General features: G+C 38.2%; 1 protein-coding gene across 4 annotated transcripts; it reads right to left on the bottom strand.

Annotated features, from left to right (window-relative positions):
* Positions 1–1,895: 1,895 nt before the first annotated feature.
* gpcpd1 (glycerophosphocholine phosphodiesterase 1) lies at positions 1,896–21,953 on the bottom strand. Of its 4 annotated transcripts, none has more exons than XM_023799822.2 (21): positions 21,743–21,953; positions 17,128–17,259; positions 16,577–16,644; positions 15,971–16,058; positions 15,793–15,877; positions 14,001–14,076; positions 12,364–12,405; positions 11,194–11,317; positions 10,849–11,083; positions 9,990–10,152; positions 9,646–9,775; positions 8,270–8,324; positions 8,034–8,126; positions 7,829–7,906; positions 7,696–7,735; positions 7,423–7,481; positions 7,200–7,265; positions 6,954–7,090; positions 6,450–6,585; positions 5,893–6,053; positions 1,896–3,621 (listed from the first exon to the last, which is right to left on the bottom strand). In XM_023799822.2, the coding sequence occupies exons 3-21, from the start codon at positions 16,623–16,625 to the stop codon at positions 3,432–3,434; spliced, it is 2,007 nt and encodes a 668-aa protein (XP_023655590.2). In that variant the 5' UTR covers positions 16,626–16,644; positions 17,128–17,259; positions 21,743–21,953; the 3' UTR covers positions 1,896–3,431. The 4 variants fall into 4 exon arrangements, with proteins under 4 accessions (XP_023655590.2, XP_023655581.2, XP_023655572.2 ...); XM_023799813.2 differs by lacking the exon at positions 21,743–21,953 and adding an exon at positions 18,388–18,560; XM_023799804.2 differs by lacking the exon at positions 21,743–21,953 and adding an exon at positions 18,097–18,366.
* Positions 21,954–23,264: the final 1,311 nt, after the last annotated feature.

Genomic DNA, 23,264 nt, shown 5'->3' with positions numbered 1-23,264 from the left:
CATCATGACCACAGGGTACTAGTATTGAGGAAGGACAACCGGTTTGGTGCTGGCAGTCTGTATAGTTACGTTGCATATTTTAGACATCACAGTAGGATTGTGAGTAAAACCTTTTCGAGCCTATTATTTTGAAACGCACTAGAAACGGTGCACAATTTATGTAGAGGCGGATATAGTGCAACAGGACAGTACCGATATAGATTGGTTTTGGTTATTTTAAATATAGCGAAGTATGTAATGATGCGGTTATAAAAATAAGCTATTAGTAATATTTTTCTAAGACAAATTTTAAGCTGGTATAATATATGCACATATATACATAAATGTGTGTGTAGTTATTTTATTTGGTAATGTATTTTATTGCTGTAAATGTCTAGTCAGTGTCATTGGTGAAAACTGGAAATTCTTGCATGTTTTATTTTGCTTGCAGCGTCCACTAGTGGACAGTTTGGTTAAAAATGCAGAAATAGATATTCCCTAAATTGCTGATTAAACTCAAAACAGAGACAGCTTGAGACCTTTAGCGGGGTTATGAGGTGCAGTACTGGGCACGAAGTGAAATATAAGAGCAATTTTCCTCACACATTCAGGCCTGAGGGTTTGAGTCTCCCCTCCAATATCCATTATTATGTATGACAGGAATGTCAAGGATACATCCATCCATCTTCTAACCAGATAGGATTGCAGTCCATCACGGTACACAAGGTTGGAAGCATGTCCTGGCCAGGATGCCAGACTATCACAGGGTTCACACAAACACACTCAGGTCATAAATTATGGGAAATTTAGAGATAATGTACTGAACTGCATACTTTAGGACTGAGGGAGGAAACTGGAGTACTCATGTTTCACAGGGAGATCATGCATACCCCTTCACACAGAGCAGAGGTGGGATTCAAACCCCCAACCCTGGAGGTGTGAAGCAACTGTCCCGCTGGGATATGTATAAATATATGTGGGCAGGGTGATTATGTGACATCCTCATGCAGACAAGGACAGATACAAGGACAGATAAGGGGACATGGCACCGTAAAATGAATCATCTCATCTCTGCCTTCTTCAAGTCTTAAAATGCTATTTGCTCTATCATTAAATCTGTAAACAAATGAAACTGGTGAAAGGTAAAGAGTTCCATATAAACGGGGTGAAATGGGTTTTCTCACAGCTATGGAAATTGGTGTGTATGATCCAGAGTTTTGTCGACAATATAGAATATGCTTATAACTGCATTTGATTGTGTGAGCATTGTAGATTGCTTTTAAACGACTACTAGTGTTTTTTAAAGAGAATAATTTTTGTATGGCCTTAAAGCAGTGACCAAAGTGGATAATGCCAGAAAGATTGAGAGAGGACTACAGAAACAAGTTTTTTTAAACGTTGAAAAACAGGATGCATAGTCGAGGCGACAAATTGGCATCAAAATTTCAGACATACAAGATTTGGCATAAATCACAGATATAGATCACATTCACCAGGAAAATAATTTTGAGAGCTATGGGTTAGTTTGGCACTCATAAGCAATAGATACACACACTGCTCAACAGTGTCACCTCTCATTTAATCTTGTATTAAAAAAACACTAAAAACAGCAAAGTTGCTGTTCACATTTTCTCTCAAATGTAGATCCATTAAATAAATTATGTACATTTGAATTTTTTCATATCTAAAAGCAGGGCAATATTTATGGGAGCCATATTTATTAATTTTTACAGTATTTTATATTGATCCAAAGGGATACCACACTTAGGAGACATGGTGAGGGCTAACAAAATGAGTCAAAGCATTTCACCATGGCAACTACTATAGAAACATGATGCAATGAAATACCATACAGTCCACTGATGAATGCAACATATTTCATTTGGTTTTACCCAAAAAGCCAATGCTCTAGCCAGTTTTCATTGGTCTTAATTCTTTTTTATTTACGTAGAGTAGTCCATCAAAAATGCCATTCAGTACCATTTAGAATACATTTAAGACATCTGCTGTTCCACAGAGGATAAGAGCACAAATGTACATAAAATGTCAAAGATACAGTGCAAGTAAGCATCCATGAGTGAATTCCTGCATCATATCAAGCTGCAGCTGCATTGCCATGGAACATGTGAACAAACGAACAACATGAAAGAGTGCTATGCACACACTGAAGTGAGGTACTCCTGGGTATGTGGACTGAAACAATCAAACACCCAATAATGTCCAGTGCTACCACAGAGTGTCACATTAAATCAGTTATACAGGTTCCAATGCAAGCACACAGTAACTTGAGTAGCAAAAAACACACGGACATAGATGCAGTCTGCAGCGACATCTGTCTGCTAATCACGGTTTCAAAATACCACCAACGTTCCATCACTGGCTCATGTTGGGCTTTTTTTGGCAGCATCTACCCAGGTTCAAGGCGAAACACTGCAAACAAGTTCAGTTGAAACCATCATACATTGTAAGTAAATAGAGCAGCATAATCACCTTTTCACCAGTTATTCTGAAGGTAAATGATATTGTTTTTTTTTTTTTTTTTAAACCAGCCAGAGGCATTCATGTTTTTTAGTGTGACTTTCAGCAATTCACAATGTCATTATACGCAGCAGGTTGTCAGCTAAAACAAAGGCAACGGGACGTGTCCTGCAATCACGATGAACAAGCTTAGATCCTAAAATAAATCATGTATGAATTTACAGGCATAGAGAAGTACTGTAAAAATTGAGTTCTGCAAGTAACAGATTATTTTATATGAATTTGTGCATGTGAATTATTAGGGAACACAAGCACTTGAATGTATTTTACATAAGCCGCAAAATTCAAATATGTACTGAGCATGCATTTTATAAATAACTGCACATTTATATATATATATATGTATATACTTATATGTTATAAGGTGTGCTACTGTGAAACAGGATCCAGACCCATAAATGAACGTTTATGAAATTCTCCACTGTGCCTGCTTATCTGTATTGAAGTATCAACATAATCACGACTGAGAAACATGTTAAGGCTGACAACCCAAGCAAGGAGAAACATTTTCTTAAAAAAAACAGCAGTTGGGAAATGTGTACAGGCATGTATAAACATTTCAAGAAAAGGAAAAACAGATTAATGATTGCATCTGGCATAGTCGACGTTAAGCTTACACTTCTTAAAATAAGGAGTCATGGAATAAACATAATTTGGTGAAGCTACACAATAATGATCTATACAAACAAATAAATAAACCTGAGGAAAAACGGTTACAAGTTGTTCAGCAGCTCTGCTACTGTTACATACAACTGTGGCCTACATAAATGAAAAGACTGGTTTTCTGTGCATTTACTTTTTGAGTCACAAAGCTGAAGCAGTTTTGGCCATGATCACCTCCCAGGCTCAAATTTAGCAGTGATGGAATAAGACTAGTCTTTACACATCTGCTGGCATCAGCACTTGGTGAAAGGTCATGATGAGCTAAGGCCTGAGTCGGATTCAGCGCTGCCTGCCCCTGCTCTCCTGGTACAGGGCAAGGAGGAGCATGGGATGCTGTAGGCAGAGCAAACGCAGTTCTTCAGTGTCTCCTCTGGAATGACTGCCTTCAGCGACACCTCCTCCTCTACTTTGAAGATGTTTGACTGCTCGACATCACAGATCCTAAAGCAGAGAGGAAAAACAGCCGAGTTAGCAGTCATACTGGCACGGAGGTGATAGGACCTGGCCAGGTGTACTGGTACATTCCTCCACCTTAATGTCCTCCTTTATTTCTGTGAACCCTCACAGTTCACTGGGCCCCCACAAAGACAATGAGGATTGGAGAATTTCCTCTGAATCCATCCTTATTTGACAGCATGCAAGGACTGCTTGTATGAATAACCAGGAGCCCAAACCAAATGTAATGCTTCTTTTAAAAAATTAATGACATGCAATAAAAATGTTTATATGTTTAGCCATCCATATTTAAGTTAAACCGAGCAACATGCACAGCAAAATTTATGAAGCGAAGTAAATGTTAACTTCAGAAAAGAACAAAAGTGTATTATTCTGACCAAAACTGCTATGTATAAAATACCTTTGTGACACCTACCCTTGCATCTACATGCTAACTGTTCACAGACACCCTTTCGAACATCTCACAGTTTGTACTGAGTAAATCAGAACCACCACAATACAGAGGGATCCAATCCAGAACATCTTCAGCAAAACCCAGTGTTACTTAACAGTGAGGAAGGTTTCTTACTCAATAAGAACAGACTGTCTTTCCCTGCAATTATTGTGCAATCTTGAGAAATACCACTGCCTTGACAAATTTCAGTTTGCCAAATATAAACAAATAAAAAATGTTATCTTTACATATCAAATTGTTCAACTGGTAACAAGTACAAACTTGTCTGGGTTTAATCACCTCTGCAGTATAACTGAAATGGCTGAAACTATTCATAGTTCAGTTAAGAATGTGACAAATTCTTACAAAATTACAATCTTTTCTGATCAGAACTACTACACATGACCTTTGTTGTTTGCAAAAGTACATAATCTATATAACAAATGATAGCATTAACAATTAAATTTTATATTAAAAATATTCTTCCTTTCAAGGTTACTCAAGAAATATGTACAATTCAAGAACTAGAATCGTATTTTTTAAATAGTACACAAACACATATTACACAGTAGGAATAATTGATATTTAAAAAATTAATAAAGCAAGATCATGACGAAAAGTATATAATAAAAAGCAATAATGAAAAACTAGGTGTGGTAACCAGAGGGAGAACATGACCCACGGAGGTAGAATGGTACTGGCAGAAGTGAGGAGTGGCTTTTGCATGCTGGATTTGAACAGCTTACTTAGGAAAGACCATGCTTTCATCCTAACAGGAACTCAAATCAGACTCACAGCCACAGAAATGGCTAAACCTCCATGTTTCATCTACATCCAAATCTGCTCATGCAGTCAAAGAAAATCAGGGAAATCACCCTGGATAGCCAAGAAACCACACTGAGGAAAAACTCAAAGTATTAAGTAAAAGCCAAAAAAAATAGCACCTGGTATTAGGAAGTAAGCTGACTGGGCCAAACTCAAAAACGATGGTCAGGGCAGTTGACTATATCATATATAAAATAGACATCATGTCTCTTATTAAAAATGGGACTGAAATATTTTACTGGAAGAAGATTGCAATCCATGCAACTGTAATAAAGTAGATGATAAGTCAAGCACCAAACATCATCGTTGAGGAATGTGATAACATTCCCTTTGCAGTTTAGTGAACGTGGTCACTCAGTCTGGGGCAAGACATCCAGGTGAACAAAAAGATAATAAAATTTAATTTACAGATCAGGTAGAGAGACATTACTGGTGTCTGTAGAACTCGAATCAATGTAATGTGCCATCTGGCATTCAAAAATTCTGAAAGAAAGAGGCAAAGTTATCAGACAAAAAAAATGGAGTAAGTCGGAAGAACGGTGATAACCTTTGGGAACTTTTATTACCAACACAAGCAATGGAAACAAGCACAATTTTATGGGGGATTTCTTCAAATTAAGCTACAATACACCACTGTTAAATCACAATTTAACCTGACTGACTTGAAATTGTGGAGGATGCCGTTCCAACAGTGTTAGTCCTTATGCCAAAATATTGTCAGCTCCGCAGATCAGCACAGCGGCACAAATGCAAATAGATGTTCACCGACAAGGGCATCCAAATGAGAGGACTGTTAAACCAGTGAACTTCTGTTCAATTGCTTGTTGAACACAGGCCAAGCTGCTACTTGCTCAGAAGGAGCCCTTAATCCATTTCCTTTCATCTATTCATCAAAATCACCTGAACGAGATAATCACCTGCAGGACGTCACCCAAGGGTATTACTAGGGTATTACTGCTCCACCTAAAGGCAGCGGAATGGCACCTGGAGCTGCCTACCTGTCGTAGATGAGGCCGTCGATGCCGTGCTCTCGCAACTTCCTCCTGTTCTCGTGATCATTGTTGTCGTCCCCCCAGCAGAAGATCACCAGGCCCTTTGACTGGGCATCTCTGATGAGGTCCATATTCCTCAGCAGATCCTCTGTATGCGCGCTGATTCCCTGAGGAATTACATTTTACAACATCAGCTAAGATGGGGAAGATCACAGTGCAATTAAATAAAAATACAATTTTACTATTACTGTGGACAGATCACTAGTTTGAACCAGTGAGTTTAATTAATTTTCCAGCAATGACTATATATTACTCTGTACTATACTCGATACTCCCCATGGACTGCAACACCAGCACAACACCTACAACTACACTGGAGGTCAATGGCCAGCTGGCCCCTAACCCCCCCAAGTAGAGTAACCATGTGCATGTACCATTGTCAGAAATGGGCTGTCTGCTACAGGAAGTAACATTTTATTAACACAATTCAAGGCATTTGAATAATATACTTTACTCATCATAAAATGAAAAGAGCCACCATAAGGATGTGATTCATCCCTCACCAAAATATCCTCACTCTGTGCAAAACTTATAGCGATTTCAGTTGTGCGGCAGCGAAGATCCATCAGCTCTGGGTAGATGTCAGAGACGCCTTGAGTTAGAAACAGAATGGGATATTTGTTCTGCTTCTGGCGAACCCTGCAAACAGAAAAACAGGCAATTTCCAAGCTTGCTCTTACTGCACTTCAGTAAGCTCTGATTCCATACGGCACTACTATACATCCATTGTGTACTTATTTTTTTATTTGCCCACTGTTGTAAACAATAATATAGTCGTTCAACACTGTATCAACAGCAGGTTACTTGTCATATAACCCAGCCCTGTTGCATGTGGCCAAAAATGAGAGAATTTTGCTTGCATGATTATTTCAGTTCCTCATTTCAAACTGCTACTCATCCACTCTCAAGTCTACTCGAAAAAAAAAAAAAGACCAAAAATTTCTTTCAATGACTGAAATTAACAGCACTATGCAGATCAGTGTTACTGATGAATAATAAACACCTACATTGTGCATATATCAGGATCAAAGGATGAGAAGACTATTCTTCGTTTGCCTGCAAGCTGGTGCACGCATACTAGGATGGTGTCAAGAAACATGTTCATGTCAAAGTACGATGAGAGGTTTCCGTCCCAGGTTCCATCCTTGATTTAAAAAGAAATAAAGATAATTCCAGATTGGCTTCTATCCTTCATTCATAAATCAAGTATACTCCACCATGTAAGATAAAAAGGAAGATAACAGCTCACATACCTTCATCTGAGAAATCCATTTCAGCTCAATGTTGAAGCCTACATGTTCAGGAACTGCTTGAAAGATCTTGGGGGAGAAATTAAAAAATTGCTGTATGCACCAGAATTTCCCCCTGGGACCAATAAAGTTAATCTTAATTTTGAGAACTCAGCTGAATGATCACTTAGGGTTAGGAGCAGGTTCAATTGTGTTTAATACCCAGAAAGACTCAAACACAGAATACCTGAGAAAGTGACGGAAAAGGCTGGTGTTCAGTGATATACTCCTCCTCGTCAAAGCAATCTGTCACAGCAAACCAGAAGAAAAAAGAAATCACTCTGGATGTGAAAGCTACGAATATGTAGCACAAATTCTATAAGAGTGTTCAATCAGTAATTCAACCTTGTCTTATTTGCAGATAATCCAATGGTGACACATTAAGATCAAAAAATCCTGTTTAACAGTCATTCCTGGATGAAATGAGGGAGAAGTAAAAGACCGGATTTTGAAGACCTACCTTTGTGGTCTGTCACTTTCATGGCTGTCACATGGGCCAGCTATAACAGATAAAAATGGAGAATATCCTCATTAAACACAGAGGCCCTTTCTACTACAGCAAGGTACTGAAAACATTTCTATGTATACTATACCTTCAAAAGATGGAGCTGATCAAATGTAAGATCCTTTACAGGAACTTCAAGCAGTTCAAGAGGGAGTTCCTGATTTTTCTGAACAGGGCAGAAAAAGACTTTATGTAGCACAAATTAAATATACACATACACACTTATTCTTATAAACAATCAATTGCTCTGTAAAGAAAAATTTTCCCCCAACAAATGATTTAGAAGTATTTACCTTTTTTGTAGAAATACAGCATGTGAGATCATGGTACACAATAGGGATACAATCCTTGGAAAGATGGACATCAAACTCCACATAGGCAGCACCCTGAAGAAATAAACACATCATTAAAATATCCATAGCTTTTTATTTATTTATTTTTAAAACTATTTTCTGTTATATTCCACACCACTGATGTAACAACAAATAAGTGCCTTTAAACATCAGGTAACCCCTCTCGGAGGACCTACATGGTTTGCAGCACTTTTGAATGATGCGATGGTATTTTCCCTGACCTTGGTGTGCCTAAAAAATAAAGAATGTTTGACAGGCGTGAGCTCAGTATGGTATGCAGGGACTGCCTTCACAGTAATGCTTTCGTGTTTTTACAGACAGGCAGTATCCATTTAATTTTCAGCGAGTGCACTCAGTAGCATAGCTGACATTTTTATATTTAACATTAATTAACAATTTTTCATTCTAGGAACGATTACCGATTGAACTGATGTTCCCAGAACATTATCCCAGTACTAGAACTACAACTAAGAATAATAACGTAGCAACAAATGATTAGAGCACTGGGTAAAGGCTGGTCCGTACTTCTCCGCATATCCACTCTGCGTATGCGTGCACGGAAACGTTCTCCGGTCAAGACACGTACTTTGCACATGTGCCCAACGTGTCGTATTTATATAATTTTTTAAATAGCATTATTATTATACAAATTATTATTCTGATTTCCATTCGAGACAAGTATTACACAGGCAATTACATGTATGTAACAGTTTTATTACCTTGTAAATAGTCTTTAAGGTTTGTAAACTAAAGCATCCATGTTGGTGTTTAAAGTGGACGCTAGCAAATTAATCATGCGCTCTGTGTCCAGAGTTGCGCGTTCACAAATTTGGAGTGCAGCAGGCGTTCGTCCGCAGAGGCGCACAATGACAAACGTATCAAACATTCAAGCGGATACGTCCACTAGTATACGTGCAGAGAAGTATGAACCAGCCATAACACTGTGACTTAATGGTCATGGGTTCAAGGCTGGATATAGCAGTTTTATAAAACAATATTTTTCAACATTAACTGCATTAAAAGGAGGTTGAAGTAGTAATGTTATCATGCTGACACTGACAGAACCCTTGTTAAAATTTAAAATGTGGAAATAACGTTCTATTAACGTTACAGTAAGAAAGAAGACCTTTGAGAAGTTCTGGGAATGTTCTCTGTTAGCTGGGAACCATCTGTAACCCACTCTAACAGCCGAGGATTTCACTGAAATGAATCACCTTAAGTATCTCACTCAGAGGTAGTAGACTATGGTCCCTTCTAGGTCTCGAACCAGCAACCTTCAGGTTACAACTCCATGTCGTTAAACCACTGCCACCACCAAAATGGGCAGAACAGGCTGCTAATTTTACAGCAGAAAGCTAGTTATTTTTTTGGATCCATATTTTCCTTTAAGCTTCCCAGATAAAGAGTACACCAGAACTTTCCCTGCACCCAGGAAATACTAATCACACAGATAAGTGTGTTGCTATTCTTGTCATTCAGACCAAACAGGCTGACTGCAGAATGTCTCCTTGAACTAAAGGCCCAAGTTGCAGCTGAAACAGGAGAGACTTACTTTGCAGGATGTGAGCAGCCAGCTCCTCTGTGCCCAACATCCAAAGCACTTCTCTTCTTCCAGTACTTTGTGAACGAGGAATGCATGTCACACATAAAACCTTTAATCGGTCTTATCACAAGGTAGTCCACTAAAATGGGTTGAGAAGACAGGAAGACAAGCTTAACACTGACAGTTCTTGTTATGCTTAAGCTCTTAACTCCAATCTGCCCAACCCCAAAATGAGTCTACAGGGAAACATTCCGAAGAAGATGAACCAATGAAGTTGAAGTCACTATCAGTTAAGTTTGCTAAACACTTCACTGAGCGTAGGGGTTTTCTAGGCTTTCCTTGACTGGATTTACCTCTGACTTTGCCAATGGTTTGCCTGGAATTTCTGCCCATTATGGGCAGAGTGACCACTCCAATGTTCTTCCCACTTTCCAGAAAGAAGGATGAGAGCAGGCAGGCAGTACCGACATGGCCAGGATGAACATCGCCTTGGACAACCGTCTCACTCAGCTCCTCCTGCAAAGGTGACCAGCACCCAGCTCATCATTTATACATGAAGATCACAATATTCAATTGCATTTATATACTAAATATCTCCTTGCACTTACATTTATATTTCAAACAAACTAAAATATTGTTCTAACACTGCCAATAAATCTGGAGCTCTGTAACTGAAATTAGTATGCAGTGAAAATATCTATTTTTAGCTAGCTAGCAAAACTGTAGTTATAAAAGTACAGCACGCTTAGATGGGAGCACAGTATTAAAAATAAAAATGAATTCCTATGGATCAGAAAAAAACTGCCCATGATTTTCTCAGAAAATCCTGCATGTGGCTGCTAATTTTTTCCTTTATGTAAAAATATACATAATATTCATCATATCTAAAGAGATATGGGAATCATTCTCATTACATAAAAACATGATTCTAAACAACAGTGACTGAAGTTAATGTTCAAGGACCAATAACATGCAAAAGCAGCATTTTACTAACAGCTAATTCAATTGCTTAGGCCAAAGACGAACATCTTTAAACATCAAACAACTTATCCCTGCATAAGCAACAGCTTCAAAAGAAAATCTCTATAAAGAAACACTGTAGCAGTTACATTGCGTATCCAAGACCTACCAGTGTGAAGCTTTCAAAACGTAGATCATCATAACATCAGTTATGGCGCAATTATTCTGTACGACACCTGGAAAGTGACCAACCTCAAAGAACTCAAAGGTCAGCTCGAGGTTGTCGGGATCCATGGTAAGGATGCTGTATTCGGTCCAGCGGTCAGGCTCAAGGGCATAGCCACATTCAGGCTGTGAATGACGAGACTTGTAACCACTGCTGCTGATCATGCTGATCTCCAGCGTGGTGGTCATTTTATTCCAGGCTGTGGGACTCTGCTCCTCATCATCCTCCTCTTCCTCAATGCCTTCCAGCATCAGCCTCAGCCTGCAGAGAATGTCAAGAACACAAGCTCACCATATGCCGTGTCCAGTATTTCTATAGCTAAATCCTTATTCCTCCTGGATTGTTTTACAGAAGGCAGCCTATGATTGTACCTGAATCTCGACTTCTTGAATTTTTTCTTTGTGATCGACACAGGGGGCTTCTGGGAATGATGGAGGCGCAGGCGGATTTCCGTCTGACATGTCAGCCAGCCTGAATCCACACATTCTATGCCGTCTGCAGGGACAAACATGTTAAAATGCACCAGCATGAACAAAGTACTGCTCTGCTGTAATGATCAAGCTCCATAGCACAGTTATTACTCATTTGTCATGCTGTTTTTCTGTATTGAAACAGGCCCTCTCTATCTTGGCCTGTGAAATACAGGTGGGTGACATGGCTAAAATATCACATTTTAGGCTAGAATCACAATCCAGAATATAGATCACGATATTATTACATGTCTACAAACCATCCACATTGTTATGTATTGTGACACCATGGAGCCGGGTCGGCATGCGTGCTGCACCCTGAAGCAGCCTCAGTGCAATAGATGTTTGTTTTTATATCTATATGTTGGAAATAGTAAATGTTATAGCTGCATAATTCTTTGCTGTGGAGTGTTTGTTCATTCGCATCTAACCCCAAATGTGAATGTCACGAAAATTGTTGGCTTCTGTGTTTGTGCAACTGCTAGTTTGCACTGGTAGCAAACTGTCCAAAAAGTGCAGCATCTCCATCTTAAAGCGTCATCATCCAAAAGATCGCCGCAGTATGTAGTGATGTTAATTAACCAGGTGACCACTTAACCAGCAATTCTATCCTAACAAGAAACATCGCTTGTAGTACAATAACACACACAATTAAGGCATGTAAAATACTGTACATATAAAAAAAAACCTAATTTTAGCGAAAGTGGTGTTTAATTGCCAGAATGTTCTGTTGTTATAATAGTGTTGCGTAGTGCACTTGTGCCTGGCATTCATTGGAAGCTTTCCCTAGTCACACTTGTATGCTGCTTTGGACAAAAGTGTCAGCTAAATTAAAGTAAGTGTAAACATTGTGCTGTATTGCGATTCCTGCAATACTTCTGATACACGTAGAGTGGAAACAATCGTAACTGGTTACAATGAAAGACTCAAATCACTTGCTTTCTCTCATGAATATTTTGATAGAAGGAACCCTGAACAGCACTATTTATATCAGGCTTTTTCAAAAATAATTTCAAATGAGCATACAACTCCACTTTATTACTGAAGAGCATCAAAACCAAAGTGACTTACTGTGAAAACCGAAATGTCCATCGTCGATAAAGACGTCTGACTCTGTAATGCAGAACAATTTAAAGGTTAATAAGAAAGGACAGAGTATTTCAATTTTCATTTTTACTTTTAAAACGATCTATTGAAAAAGTATGCTTAATTACAGTGGGGTTTCAATGATATTGAGCTTCATGACTTATCAGATCCTGTGTTTTATTTTCTTTGACAGAAGAATGTAATATAAATACTCTGCTGTTTATGCTATTAATTTACTCTAAGTTAAATGTCATTATGTTTATCCTCTTATTACAAACACCTGCATGTGTATTTAAACTGCACTCCTAATGTTATTTTCTAATGTTATTATCATAATTACCTAACAGGTTAAATCAAAATACTTCATCATGCACACTAATAAAAAATAAAAATCAAATAGTTTAGTGCATTATCTAGATGAATTACAAAGAAGCCAAGTATTTATATTATTTCATACAGTTTGTAAACTTACCAAACATTTTAGTTTTTAAGACATGGTTCCCTACCCCAAACTATCAGTGTGTATTAAACAAACAATACACAAGAAATTAGAATTAGGAAATAATTAAATCTGACTTTTTAAAAAAAAAAAAAAAAACTGAATTTTTTAAATCTATAAACTGCCATTTATCTATAATCTGCTTAAATATCAATGAACCATCCTTAAACTCAAACCAAAGTAATATGTATGGGTGAATCATAGACATATTAGACCATGAATCCATTACATTTAAAGAGTGTGGTTAAATTAAATGCAGGTACAACTTAACAAATATTTAAAAATTGAACATTTTCCTCAAATAGTAGTCCTAGCTAATATTTTCCCTACAAATTACAGCAATATAACTGTACACCTAGATAGGACCACTCATTAAGCATTGCTAAATTGAGTTCAAATCTATTTTGTACTTTAAATGGAAAATATACTTCTCACATTATCATTTTTGGTTAAAGTATCTATTGATAATTTAGGGTGATCAGGCAAATTCACTGGGTGAAAACACATTTGTAACAAATCTTTCCTTCTATAAAGACTTCATCAGACTATACTTTAACTTTCAACTTTCCAATAAGATTAGTTACGGCATGAAAATTATAATGAATACATACATGCCAGACTTACACATTGTCAGCTAGGCATAACAGACATATATACAGAAAAGTCAATATGCAAATAAATACACATTGCATCATATGTATCAAATCTTACATCCAGTACCTATAATTGTTCTGACAAAATGCATCATCTCCAAAACCTCACATCCCTTATTTATGAAATGTGGCAAAACAGCAACTGCAAGCATCTGGGGTGAAGCATGTACTCCTGAAACAGTATCTGACTCCAACAACTTACAGGATACATCCTTTAAACATGCATAATCTCAGTATGTTAAATGCCAACACAGATCACAGGTCCCCCATAAAAGACCTGATTGCACGGCAATCAAAAAGTAATCCGTACTAACTGAACAGATTGTATTCACCCAGCTTTGCCATGTTTACTTTAGCTGCACAGAAGGTGAAATAATTCCTGCTTTATCCAGTAGAAAGTTTTCTAGGAGAAACATAGAGTGAAGCTGTATAATGTGTTACCAAGCCATGCAGTGTTTGGGTATATATACCTGGGCACTGCAAAGTTCGCGGGTGTTGGTGAGTCTCCCACTTATTGACTATGACTTGACATGGAACACCTGCGTTCTGCAATTCCAATGTTTAATATAGTGTTAACAATAAAATAAACATTCTGGTTATGCTGGCTGTTTTAAAGCAAAGTTTGTCTCCAAACAGTTTGAGTTGGAATATTCACCAATCTCCCAGCCAGTCAGCCACGTTTGGGTGAAGTCTGCAAAGTGGATTCATTAGTCAAGAAAACACTTTTATCATCGTTGTTGACCAGCAATAACGATCTAGGATTAAGGCAAAAATATTTTAGTGAGCTCATTTATAATCAAAAACTAAGACTGACTTAACTGTGACAAAACTGAATCACTGGAAAAGTACATAATATGAACTTCAATAATTATCAAATAGGAACAATAAGGCAGTTGAATCACATTTTAATATCAGTGGAAGATGAAAATCCATGGTGGAGGATTTCCTGAAAAGAGATCACAGTTTTGTCTTGAAATTACCAACAGCCAATCAGCAGTTCATGTTAACCACTTATATGACTAATAAATCTGTTCTTCCCTTTCAAAGTTAAGTTCTCATAATGATACACTGTAAGTTTGTATATTATTTTTTTCTCATTTCCTCATACATGTTCACAAACTGCCATACACTCCACAAAGTCACCGTTCCCAACCTGAGGACTATCACAGCACTCAAAGCGTCCCCAAGTATCACACCATTCACTCTTGCCAGAAGCTTTAAAAAATCCCTTGTGCTTGACATTAGCCAATTACTGGCACTTCCCCAGTAATGGGCCCAGCACCACCACCAAAAACAATGTCCAATGAGAACCATGGAGTTCAGCTGCAGAATATAATAAATTCCCTGGAAAATGCCAGTGAAAAATGCAGGCAACAATTTGTTTCTATAGCACAAACATGCAGTCATGGAACTGAGTAAACACAGTGGAACACTTAAACATCTCTGGTATGGTAATTACCTGTCATCAAACCACAAAAATTCAGCATGAATGCTGAAGCAATGGAAGACCGCTATATTGGAATAAAACTTAATTGTGCAAAGAAAGAGGGGAAAAACAAGAGCCCACCTCTTTAAAAAGTAATATTCATTTTGAGTGACGGTTGATTTAAAGGTTATGTGCATAAAAAAAAACAAACAAAATAATTCATCCTTAATCATATCAACAGATATCCAGGTAGCTACAGCTCCTTTACCACATGTTGTAAAAATATTAATATGGGAGACCTCTTTCACTACTCATCCAAGTTCGAAAAATGATTATCATCATTATATGATTATGATTAAAATATGTAATATAATTATGTCTGAAAATGGAAGAAATCCAACAAGAATGTGTTAGCTAAAATGCACAAGGCATCAACTTGACAAAAAGACAACCTTTTGCACAGGTTCTCCCACATTAACATTAGTCTCACAAACACAATTAAAAATTTAAGTTAAATTTCAGTAGCATCCTCTGGCTTGAATTCAGATACTTCTACTGTATCATATGTTCAGCACATCAGTAAAAATTTGACTGGTGATCACCACTGGACTCACAGTCCTGGTATTAACAGTGAAGGAAGGAAGCACTTCTGACATCAGCATCCTTTATGTCAAAGGTTATTATAGAAATGCAATCATTTGCCAAAACGGCTCATAATAATGGAAGTATCTGAAAAACCATATTAGTGCTGCACTTTAGCTAACTAAATAGAGGGACTTTTACATCAAGATTATAAATTAAACTCTCCCGATGAAAACAAATGGAGCTCTTCTCACCTTAGATTCTAGAAAGTAGCCTTTAAAATAGCGATAATTTGCTACAACTCCCCTTGGGATGTCAATAGTCTGTTTCCACAAAGTGCTGCGGAAAGAAACAAAGACTATTACTAACACTAAAAAGCATTATGAAAAGTAGACATGAAATGCAAACTGATGGAGAGTTTTTGGTGTTTACCCATCGTCCTCGGGGTGAAGTATTACTGCTCTTTGGGCACACCAGCTGCCAAGCCTCTCACAGCTACCCACGACCGCGATGGACTCTCCTGCAGAAAAAAAGCACTATGACGACTGAGGCATCTCCCAGCAGTACCAGGCACTTCCACGAAATGAAGGGCAGGCTACTAGACTCCTGCGTAGGGATGTCATCAGGACTGATACTTACGATACCCATCAATTCCAAAATTCTGAACACGCAACGGTACTTGTTTTTTTGTGGTGATAAGCAGTTCAAAACTACAGTTTTCAAATGTTCAAAAAGCCATGGAAAATGATGCCATTCATAGGAATCATTGCAGCGTCTACAAAAAATTGTTGCACTACTATCACATAAATCATAGTACTGTATTTTGTCCTGTACTGTTGTTGCTTTCATTAACAGAAATGCTAATGTTAAATTGCGTGGGATAATCTTGTTCTTACCATGATATCGAATTTGGAATTGAGAATCATGTAATTCTACTGGCATTGGTACAGGCTACTAAGTTTCTTGTATCGTGACATCCCTACTCCTGTGTGATGCAGCTTATTTGCATAACACTCTATTAACATGACCTTGCCTTACCTGAGCATGTCGATCCTCTTATACTGAGGGTTACTTGAATGTAGTCCATGACTGACAAAGAAAAAAACCTAAAAATGAAAATAATTATTAAAACAAGAAGTTATTACACATAAACTTTATAGACAGAAAAAAAACCTAAATGTGGAAGAAGGGGATAACGTATGTCTTCTCCCTCACATAATCATTGTTCCTGAGAATAAGTTGTCAAATATAATAGTTACAGAACTACGCAGCTTTAACATCAAATTACACAAGTGCCACAATACTGTTAAACGACCTTTTGCATTAGCAGTGATATTGTTTTTGCTGCTACACGTAAAAAGCAAACTTCAGACTTTGTAAAAGAACACTATGTTTTACTATGAGGAATTTGAACTTTGGCCAAAGACAGGTCTGTACTTTAACACTGATAATTACAAAACTACTCTCACGATAAGCAAATGTCAAATACCAGAAACCAGGCATAACGAAGGCAGAATATAGTACAGGAGCATATAAATTCTCTTGTTTCATTTACAGAATTAGATGGTGTCTCAGCTGCGGTTACAGACCTGCAGGTAGGGCAGTGGTTAAGGATGAGGCCTCACACATGGAACGGCTTCTGGTTCCGCTCCCACAAAGGGTCCTGCTGTTGTACCCTTGAACTGGGTATTTAGGCTGAATTGCTCCACTAAAACAACCAGCTATGTAAAAATAAAGACAAAATATGCGTCTAGTAAGCAACTTAGCAATATATCAACAGCCTGCTCAATTTACACATGTAACCATTACTTTTTACTCCTTTGCACCACCTGTCACTTTTACAACCAATTAGACACTATTGTTATTTATGATTATTGTTTAATGTTTATTGGCTAATGTCTAACGACTAGTCTCTTTATAATTGTGTGCCTTTTTTACTTATATCACCAGTCTTTGAGTTAGAGAACCATGCATTTCATTGCAAACTGCACGGAGTATAACTTGTGTATGTGGCACAAAAAAAAACTTATAGTCATACAGCTTATAGCGCTGCCCGTGAAATCGTAAGAGAAATAATTTTAGGTTGGGCACACAACAGACCGATGAACATAAGGTGCCAGTGGGTCTCATGAAAATTGAGCAAAAGCTGACACGTCACCATGGTAAAATATCAGCATTAAAACACGGCGATGGCAAAACACCAGCATTTAAAGACTGACAGTGCGGTTTCTCATAGTCCTGCCGGTAACGTTAATCATCCTCGCAAAAACAAAAGTTAAAAAAGCTCAAGCAGTGAAAGTACATACCGGGTTTTTGCCCCTCAGGCTACCAAATACCCATAGACAGCGCAGCTAACATGATTTTTAAAGCCAGTTACACTCTAACGCGTATAACTATGGATGTCGATAAATACAGAGTTTGGCGCCAATTTGGTGTTATTTAGCAGCATTATTCCGGCTCGGCTGGTGAGCTCAAACCGCCCCAAGCCGGATCCAGCCTGACGAGGAGTTTCGCAAGCCACTTAACCGGCTAGGCATTGTTAGCCACCGGTAGCTCACCTCCGCAGAAGGGTGAATGACCCGTCAGGGTGCCTAAACAGCCGGCAGAGCTGTCTACTTTCACTCGGCTCCCGGAGTCCACTCTTCGGCAAAAAGCCACACTGTAGTGCCTTCGTACTCCATCTACCCCTCCATGAACCTTCCGTTACCGCGGTCACGTTATCCCAAGATCTTCCGCAAGACAGTGGATGCCCGACTCTGCGCCGCAGTGCGATTGTCGCCGTCAGTAAAATGGCGAACCGCCGGCGCAAACCAACCAAGACAAATATTTAAAATACAAACCACGGTTACCTTCTGCATGAATTCACAAATGTGTAGTCATCATATGGATATGTATACGTTGCACCGACACTTTCCTGTACGCGGCGACTTTACTCAGTGAAGCTGAAGGTGGAAATATCCCACCAGTAATCTATCTTGGCCCGCCATGCCGATCTTGATACACTGTTCATCGCTGTACTGAGCTGGTGAACACGAAAGTTGTTCGCTTATTGGCCATTCCGTTAATCGGTGTACTCGATGATTGGTCAGTCATAGTTGCAGTCGATTCACAGTACGCTTTCTCAGATAAGAGAAAAATAACTTTATCGGCGGATGCTTCTTTTTCCTCGACCCACTGGCTCCCGTCCTCGCACAAATAACCCCACAGCAAATGCACCAGAGGGGATTCTTCAAAAAAAAAATCTAATTCAAAAATGCAATTTCAATTCAGTAGATTCTGCTACAGAAATGAATTAAGCAAAATAGAAAAGGAGACTTAAGAGACTTATTTAAATAATGTGGAGTCGTATAACGGCCCACGTCTCGATTTCCATGACGCAAAATAAACTTAATTCAAATTATAATAAATATTCTGAACTAAAGAGCACTAGGCTACTGGCTACAAAGAAAAAGCATTTATTAAAAACAATTTCTATAAAACTCATTATTAGAAACCCCAATCACTCCAAGTTCATGTGTCAGAATATTCACGGCACACACGGCAACAGCCATCTCAGATAGCACCATGTTATTGTATCAACGTTGAATTATGGTCAGTGTCAAATTATCAACTTTGAAACTGAATTGATTTTCAATATTGAAAAATCGATGGTGGCAAAATCTTGATTCAATGTTGATATGAAGTGAAAGATTGAAGATCAACGTTGTTTCAACCTTTTTGTCTGATATGGAATCAATTTCATCTCAACATATGTGTGCTATCTGGGATCACAATTCACGTTCAATAAAATACAATACAGCTGTGGCAAGGTGATTAACTATTGTTTGCTTACAAAATGGTCAACATTACTGCTCCCATTTTTAGCATTTGTGCAACACATAGGAGTAAGATATTACAATCGCGTGTCCCTTAATTATTATACTATCTTGGACTTGTGTAACACGAGGTGCGTCAGCTGTAAATATTAAAAGTATGACTTCCTTTTAGTACACCGTATAGCATGTAACTAGGCCCATTTTACAAACTAATGAAGTACTTTTTTCCAACAAATACTAAATAGTAAAATAACTTAGTCAGGCTAACCTTCCAGGCAGCACAATTAAGGCTAGCTGCACCGTGGGTGGGGATGACAGTCTGCCGCAGGGCGCACACACGCAGTCATAAACTACAGGTAAGTTAGAAATATCGTTTAGCCTATCTGAATGTTTTGGACTGTGGACGGAAACTTGCGCAACACGTGCAAACTCCACTTACTCATAGCAGAGGCGAGATACAAACCCCAAACCCTTAAGGTGTGATGCCATTGAGCCACGATCCCAGCCCGTACACGTTGTATACTGCTAAATGAATTTGTGCACTTGATGTCTCCAAAATTTAATTAGAAATCTCTCGAAATTATGCCAAGTATTCATCCATCCATCCATTATCTATAACGCTTTATCCATCTGGGTCGCGGGGAAGCTGGAGCCAATCCTAGCATCTTTGGATGAGAGGTGGAGTTCACTTGGCAGGTCGCCAGTCCACCACAGGGCCAACAGTCACACCTATGGGCAATTTAGAGTAGCCAGTTGACCTAATCTGCATGTCTTTGGACTATTGGAGGAAACCGGAGCACCCGGAGGAAACCCACGTATGGACAGGGAGACCATGCAAACTCCACACAGAAAGGCACCCTAGGCGACCCGGGGATCGAACCCAGGACCTTCTTACTGTGAGGCAGCAGTATTATTTCCTTTAAATGCAAGTGATTAAGTGATGGTTACATGTCCCTACAAACTGGATTTCAGCTAACGCCAAATGTAAGTCACATAAAGATGTTTTACAGGTACGTAAGGCTATGTCCATCGTGTTATTATATAATACTGCGTGAACGTAAAGGACGCATTTTACTTACATTCTGAGTTCATTTTCCTGCGCATGCGCGTTGCTGCAGACATTACACACACATTGCACAACATTGATATAAAATTGCGGATTGTCAAATACGCATATTTAATCTGCTTCGGACATAACTGTTTTACATGTCGACTATTTTAATGACAGCTTCCTTCATGACACCATATGCGAAATGTACAATATTTAAACATTTCGATACAGCGCAGTATTTTAATCACTACACTGTATATCATTTACTCGGGCGTGGTTTGTTAATTTGCTTACTGTGGTCTGGCTCGTTAATTTTCCAGATAACTAATCTATTTATCAGAGCACACACCTGTGTAATGGCACTAGTAGAGGAATTTAATGAGCACCGTATAGTGCCAATTGAATCCCCCCGCCCCGCCCACTATGATCGCATCGGACACCCACGCATATTTTCAGAATAAACTTCATCTCCGTCTAATGTGCTGGCAAAATGCCTATTTAGTGTTTTTGTATTTCATTTATTTATTTTTTATTTTTTTGCCTAGCGCTTCTTTATTTTGACAAAGTAATTATCTTTATTGTTATGACACACAAATAGGCCTACACATTCCTGTTATATTACTATGTATTCCAAATAAAACACACGTTGCTCAAGAAGGTGCTCATCCCTTGATTACTATTACATAATCACGTTTATTTGTGCTTGCATGTATGTGTTATATTCTTATTGGCTTATAACAACGCGCAGCTCAAAAAAACCGCTCGTCTTGATTATTACGTAGGCTGTGCCTAAATATTTGTGTTCTTATGGGCCTTTTGTTTAGCGTCTGTGAACATTATCTGTGAAAGTCCATAAACACGGACGGACATGGTATATTTTCCGTAAAGAAGCGTAAGCTGGTCATCCATTCATACTGCTGGATATTTTACTGATGTAGTCAGGTATTAAGTCAATTTGTTTAAATCTTCAGTCCCTTATGAATCAATTCAAATTTGTTCAAATTTATTTATTTCAAATTTATTTCTATAGCACACAACCGCAGTTGAAACAAAGTGTTGTACAATCAAAATAGTAAAAACCCAAACACTTAAACATCAAAGACGATAGCCAACTTATATATATATCATGTGATACTATTTACCATCCGTTCTAGACGTTCTAACGCTAAGCCCATTACGAAAGTTATATAAGATTTTTTTCTGGTGGCTTCCTTCCATTCCAAATGCAGAATAACTTCCAAGGCATCCGCTGATTAAAGTATCAACTATAGGAAAGCATTGTTTCACAAGATGAAAGAGGTAATCTGGTTAGTGTTAAAGTATAAAATCTTTACTTACGTTATCCTTTTAAATGTTCAAGTATTCCTATGAATATTTGCGCAAGTTCCTATCTTTACTCATTCGTCCAGTCCTTTCATGAAATCAGCAATTTAACACATTTCAAGTTAACCAGTTTACCAAAGTTTTTCTCTGCTCTTTCAAAGCGGCGATCGAGCATCTCACTCCCCACTACAGGCTATAAGGTGTGTGCCTCCCGCAGGCATTATTTCTAGTTTTTATTGTTCGTCTCCACCCAAAGTAAACAAACCAGACAAAGGTCGTCAACACTGCTGTATGATGGCGCAGGGGAATTTGGTCTCTGGTCAAAATGTGATCATTTTTGTAGGCTATTGCCATAACAATACATGAAAGGAAATACATTTCCTTGGTATTTTTTTCCTTGCTATAATAACAAGGGAGCTCCGAGGTCCTACATTATAATATTAGAAGCCGGCAGTGATTATTATTACATTGCATGTGATGTGTTTAATATTTGTCATTTGTAATATTTACTATTAGTAGTTACTGCGACAACCTTCGATGTAAACAATGAGAAACGGCCTAAAAACGAATATTTTCCAGTTGGATCTGTACGCTTTTCACAAATTGTTTTTTTTAATTTCATGGACATTATGAGATTTGTAATTTGTGCACTTATAATTTATATAAATAACATCGCCACCTAGTGCCCCCCAGCGGAAGGACAGCCGTAATCAGATGCCCTCGATCAATTTTCTGGTGAGATGAGTCCTTACAGCGGTCACTCGATCTCTAACAGGACGGTCAGCCCCAGGTCTTGATGGGAAAATATGATTTTTGCCCTGTTTTATTTCGAACATCTCCGTCTTGTAATTTGTCTCAGCTTTTAAAGGTTAACCGTTATTTGTATTCTCATTTATGGTGTCCTCTGCCTTGTATCCTGTGCTGCCTATGGATGGATGGAGATATTTTTTAAGTGAATAATAGGTTATTTTTATTTTAAACGTGTATTTGATTCTGTAACTGTTTTAATTTGACATATTTTCTTTAAACTGTATTTTAATAACTAGTCAGTGGTTACCTGGTCTGTGAGTTTCAAGAAAATGATCGGTATTTCTGCTATGCTGTTCGGGTACGGCGTGCATGAGTGTGCACAGCTCAAAAGTTAACCATGTTTTTCAAAGTAAACACCTTCATGTGGACAGGACAAGGGATACTGCTGGGAAGGTGACAGTAAAACGAGTCTCAAAAACCGCCCGTCTGCCCTCCATTGGATATTGCAAATTGTGACCGTATGTATTTTTCAGGTTTTACTCAACCGGTTCTTAAAATTACAAGTACTGTTATGTAATGCTTTTTCATATATACGACCTCTTTATAACAGTATTTCACGCAAGACAAAATAACAACTGTGGAAAAGAAATACCAAGTTTTTTTGCAAGATATATATGTGTAGTATAGGTGCAATAACATTGTCATTTCGTCTGTTATTGTAGCGGGCTCTGAACAAGCCACGAACCAAAATATATAGCTTATATATCCCTTTGAAGATGCACAATGA

The sequence above is a fragment of the Paramormyrops kingsleyae genome, chromosome 19 (assembly GCF_048594095.1).
Source record: "Paramormyrops kingsleyae isolate MSU_618 chromosome 19, PKINGS_0.4, whole genome shotgun sequence".
Classification (NCBI taxonomy): Eukaryota; Metazoa; Chordata; class Actinopteri; order Osteoglossiformes; family Mormyridae; genus Paramormyrops; species Paramormyrops kingsleyae.
Note: the sequence above shows the minus strand (reverse complement) of the source record. Positions and strands in the feature narration are given on the sequence as shown.

Excerpts from the sequence above, each read along its gene's own strand:
- gpcpd1 (XM_023799822.2), bottom strand. The coding sequence starts at position 16,625 with ATGGACTACATTCAAGTAACCCTCAGTATAAGAGGATCGACATGCTCA. Across the intron at positions 16,059-16,576 it reads AAGAGGATCGACATGCTCAG|GAGAGTCCATCGCGGTCGTG; the intron begins GTAAGGCAAGGT and ends TTTTTTCTGCAG. Across the intron at positions 7,482-7,695 it reads GAAAGTGACAGACCACAAAG|ATTGCTTTGACGAGGAGGAG; the intron begins GTAGGTCTTCAA and ends TTGCTGTGACAG.